We start from the raw sequence: 2,596 nt of genomic DNA, 5'->3' as shown, positions 1-2,596 counted from the left end.
TAATAGTCAGGTGTGTCCAGTGCAAACAAAAGTCTCTTAAAAGTAGAAATGAGAATCAGAGAGTCAGAGAAAGAGATGTACCTTTATCACCTTTGAAGATGGATGGGGGAGACCATGAATCAATGAAATATGAGAGGCCAGTAAAACTGGAAAAGGCAAGTAAAAGGCAAGAATCTTCCAAGCACCTCCAGAAAGGATCACAGCTTTACACTTGCCAGACTCTTATATCCATGTACCTGAATGTGTCTACATCTTCCCTTCTTTCTTCAGGTCTTTGCAGAAAACCTGACCTTTGTCACCGAATTCCTGTTGCTGGGTTTTTCCAGCCTTGGTGAAATCCAGCTTGTCCTCTTTGTAGTTTTTCTTTTTCTGTATCTAGTCATTCTCAGTGGTAATGCCACCATTATCAGTGTCATTCGCCTGGATCAAAGCCTCCACACACCAATGTACTTCTTCCTGGGCATCCTCTCAACATCGGAGACCTTTTATACCTTTGTCATTCTACCCAAGATGCTCATCAATCTCCTGTCTGTGGCCAGGACCATCTCTTTTATCTGTTGTGCTACTCAAATGTACTTCTTCCTCGGTTTTGCTATTACCAACTGCCTGCTCCTGGGAGTGATGGGCTATGATCGCTATGCTGCCATCTGCCACCCTCTGCATTATCCCATCCTCATGAGTTGGCAGATGTGCAGGAGACTGGCAGCTGCCTGCGGGACTGGAGGCTTCTTAGCCTCACTCATAGTAGTAAATCTAGTTTTCAGCCTTCCTTTCTGTAGTGCCAACAAGGTGAACCATTACTTTTGTGACATCTCCCCAGTCATTCGCCTGGCTTGCACCAGTACAGATGCTCATGAATTTGTCATATTCATCTGTGGGGTTCTTGTACTCGTGGTACCATTTTCATTCATCTGTGTTTCTTACTTCTGCATTCTAAGGACTATCTTGAAGATCCCCTCTGCTGAAGGCAAACGGAAAGCCTTTTCTACCTGTGCCTCTCATCTTACCGTTGTCATTATTCACTATGGCTGTGCTTCCTACATCTATCTGAGGCCAACGGCAAACCTCGTGTCCAACAAGGACAGGCTGGTAACAGTGACATATACCATTGTCACCCCATTACTAAACCCCATGGTGTACAGTCTCAGGAACAAGGATGTCCAAGTGGCTATCAGAAAATTTCTGGGAAAGAAAGAATCTCTAAAATTATATAACTGAAACATTAAATTTTAGATGTTATAGAAAGTAATGACCTCCTCATTACATTGCAGATTATATCAGTAACTGACTTTTTGAAATTAAAGAACTATAAGATGCATATCTTGAAAAATGTTTTTCTCCTCACAAACTCTTTAAAGCCAATTCAGAGTAGTCTTTTTTCAGTTTTTTCAGATGGACTCTCAGGGAGCTCCTCAAATATAAACTCTTGATATCATAATAACTAAAAGTCTAAATTTCACTTAAAGGTAAAACTTTCCTCTTTCCCTGGTACTGGTCTTCTTTAACTCATGCAGATACATAGGGGAGGGTGGGGGCTGACATATAATAGCTCTGCCAGTCACCCCTTCTCTCTCTACTAACCTCAACGACTGATCCTCAAAGAGTTCACTGGGGCGGGAGAAGGAGCACATGGAAGAAAGTTCTCACCTGACTGCCCTGTGGAGCTCCATCAAGCTCTCAGGCTTTGCACTTGTGGGCACTGAGCCTTTCTCATGTGGGGAGAATTTATGGGGTTCTAAAAGGATTCTCAACTTTGAGCTTTCACTCCTTTTCTCGTGATAGGTTTGTAGTCACATCTGGTTGACAGGTTATGCATTTGTCTCCTAATTCTGAAAGTCCTTCACTTTTCTGGGTCACGTCTCTCCTGGAGGTCATGCTGGATTATGTCCATTTTAAGTGATTTCAGATTGACTTTTTCTCCCAATTGAGTCAAATCATTGGAATTGCAGTCATTTTTCCTCTCTTCTCTAATACTTGAAATCACTGCCTCAGACTCCTACATCAACTCTCTCAGGTCAAGTCAGATACCAATGACCTTGTTTCTTTTTCTCCAGGGACAATATCTAATCTTGAAGCAATTCTTTCCTTTTTTTTTGAGGGGGGGGGAGATAAAATACCTAGAACTCCAGTAGCTTCTTCCAAAAATGCATTTCCATTCATTTTTAATAAAACATTTAAATTTTGAATGGTTGGCACATTTTCTTCCCTCAGCTTTTGAGCCTCAAATGAAACCAAGAAACACTCTCCTTTTTACATTATGTAAAGTTAGTTTTGTTTTTCCTCTAGAATAAAATTTTGAAGGGTTTCTTGGTAAATAAGGGGTCTAAAGGTTATTTTGTACACAAAGAGTCAGAAATTTGACCTGACCGGGTCTATGGTTATGATTAATCACTTTAATCACTCCGGTTTATCTATTGCAACACTTTGACAATCTGTTAAAAGCAATGTGTCCAATATATGAAATTACCCTTATATACACAGAAGGAGGAAAGTTGTTTTCAGTTTAAAATTTACAGAGTATCTAGGGCCATTATAGGCCCAGTTCGGTTCATGACCAATGTCATCTAAATCAGCTTGCTCTATTTTTACCATGTTC

The 2,596-nt window shown here is 40.7% G+C and overlaps 1 protein-coding gene across 1 annotated transcript; it reads left to right on the top strand.

Moving 5' to 3' along the window:
- Positions 1-240: 240 nt before the first annotated feature.
- LOC311181681 (olfactory receptor 10R2) lies at positions 241-1,218 on the top strand (the record flags this gene model as incomplete). The annotated part of the gene is made up of 1 exon (XM_084250123.1): positions 241-1,218. One exon carries the CDS (start codon positions 241-243, stop codon positions 1,216-1,218), a length of 978 nt encoding a protein of 325 aa, XP_084106249.1.
- Between the last annotated feature and the right edge of the window lie 1,378 nt (positions 1,219-2,596).

Source organism: Talpa europaea, assembly GCF_964194135.1.
Source record: "Talpa europaea genome assembly, chromosome: 12".
NCBI lineage: Eukaryota > Metazoa > Chordata > Mammalia > Eulipotyphla > Talpidae > Talpa > Talpa europaea.
The sequence above is the reverse complement of the archived record's forward strand: the minus strand, read 5'-3'. Positions and strand labels throughout refer to the sequence as shown.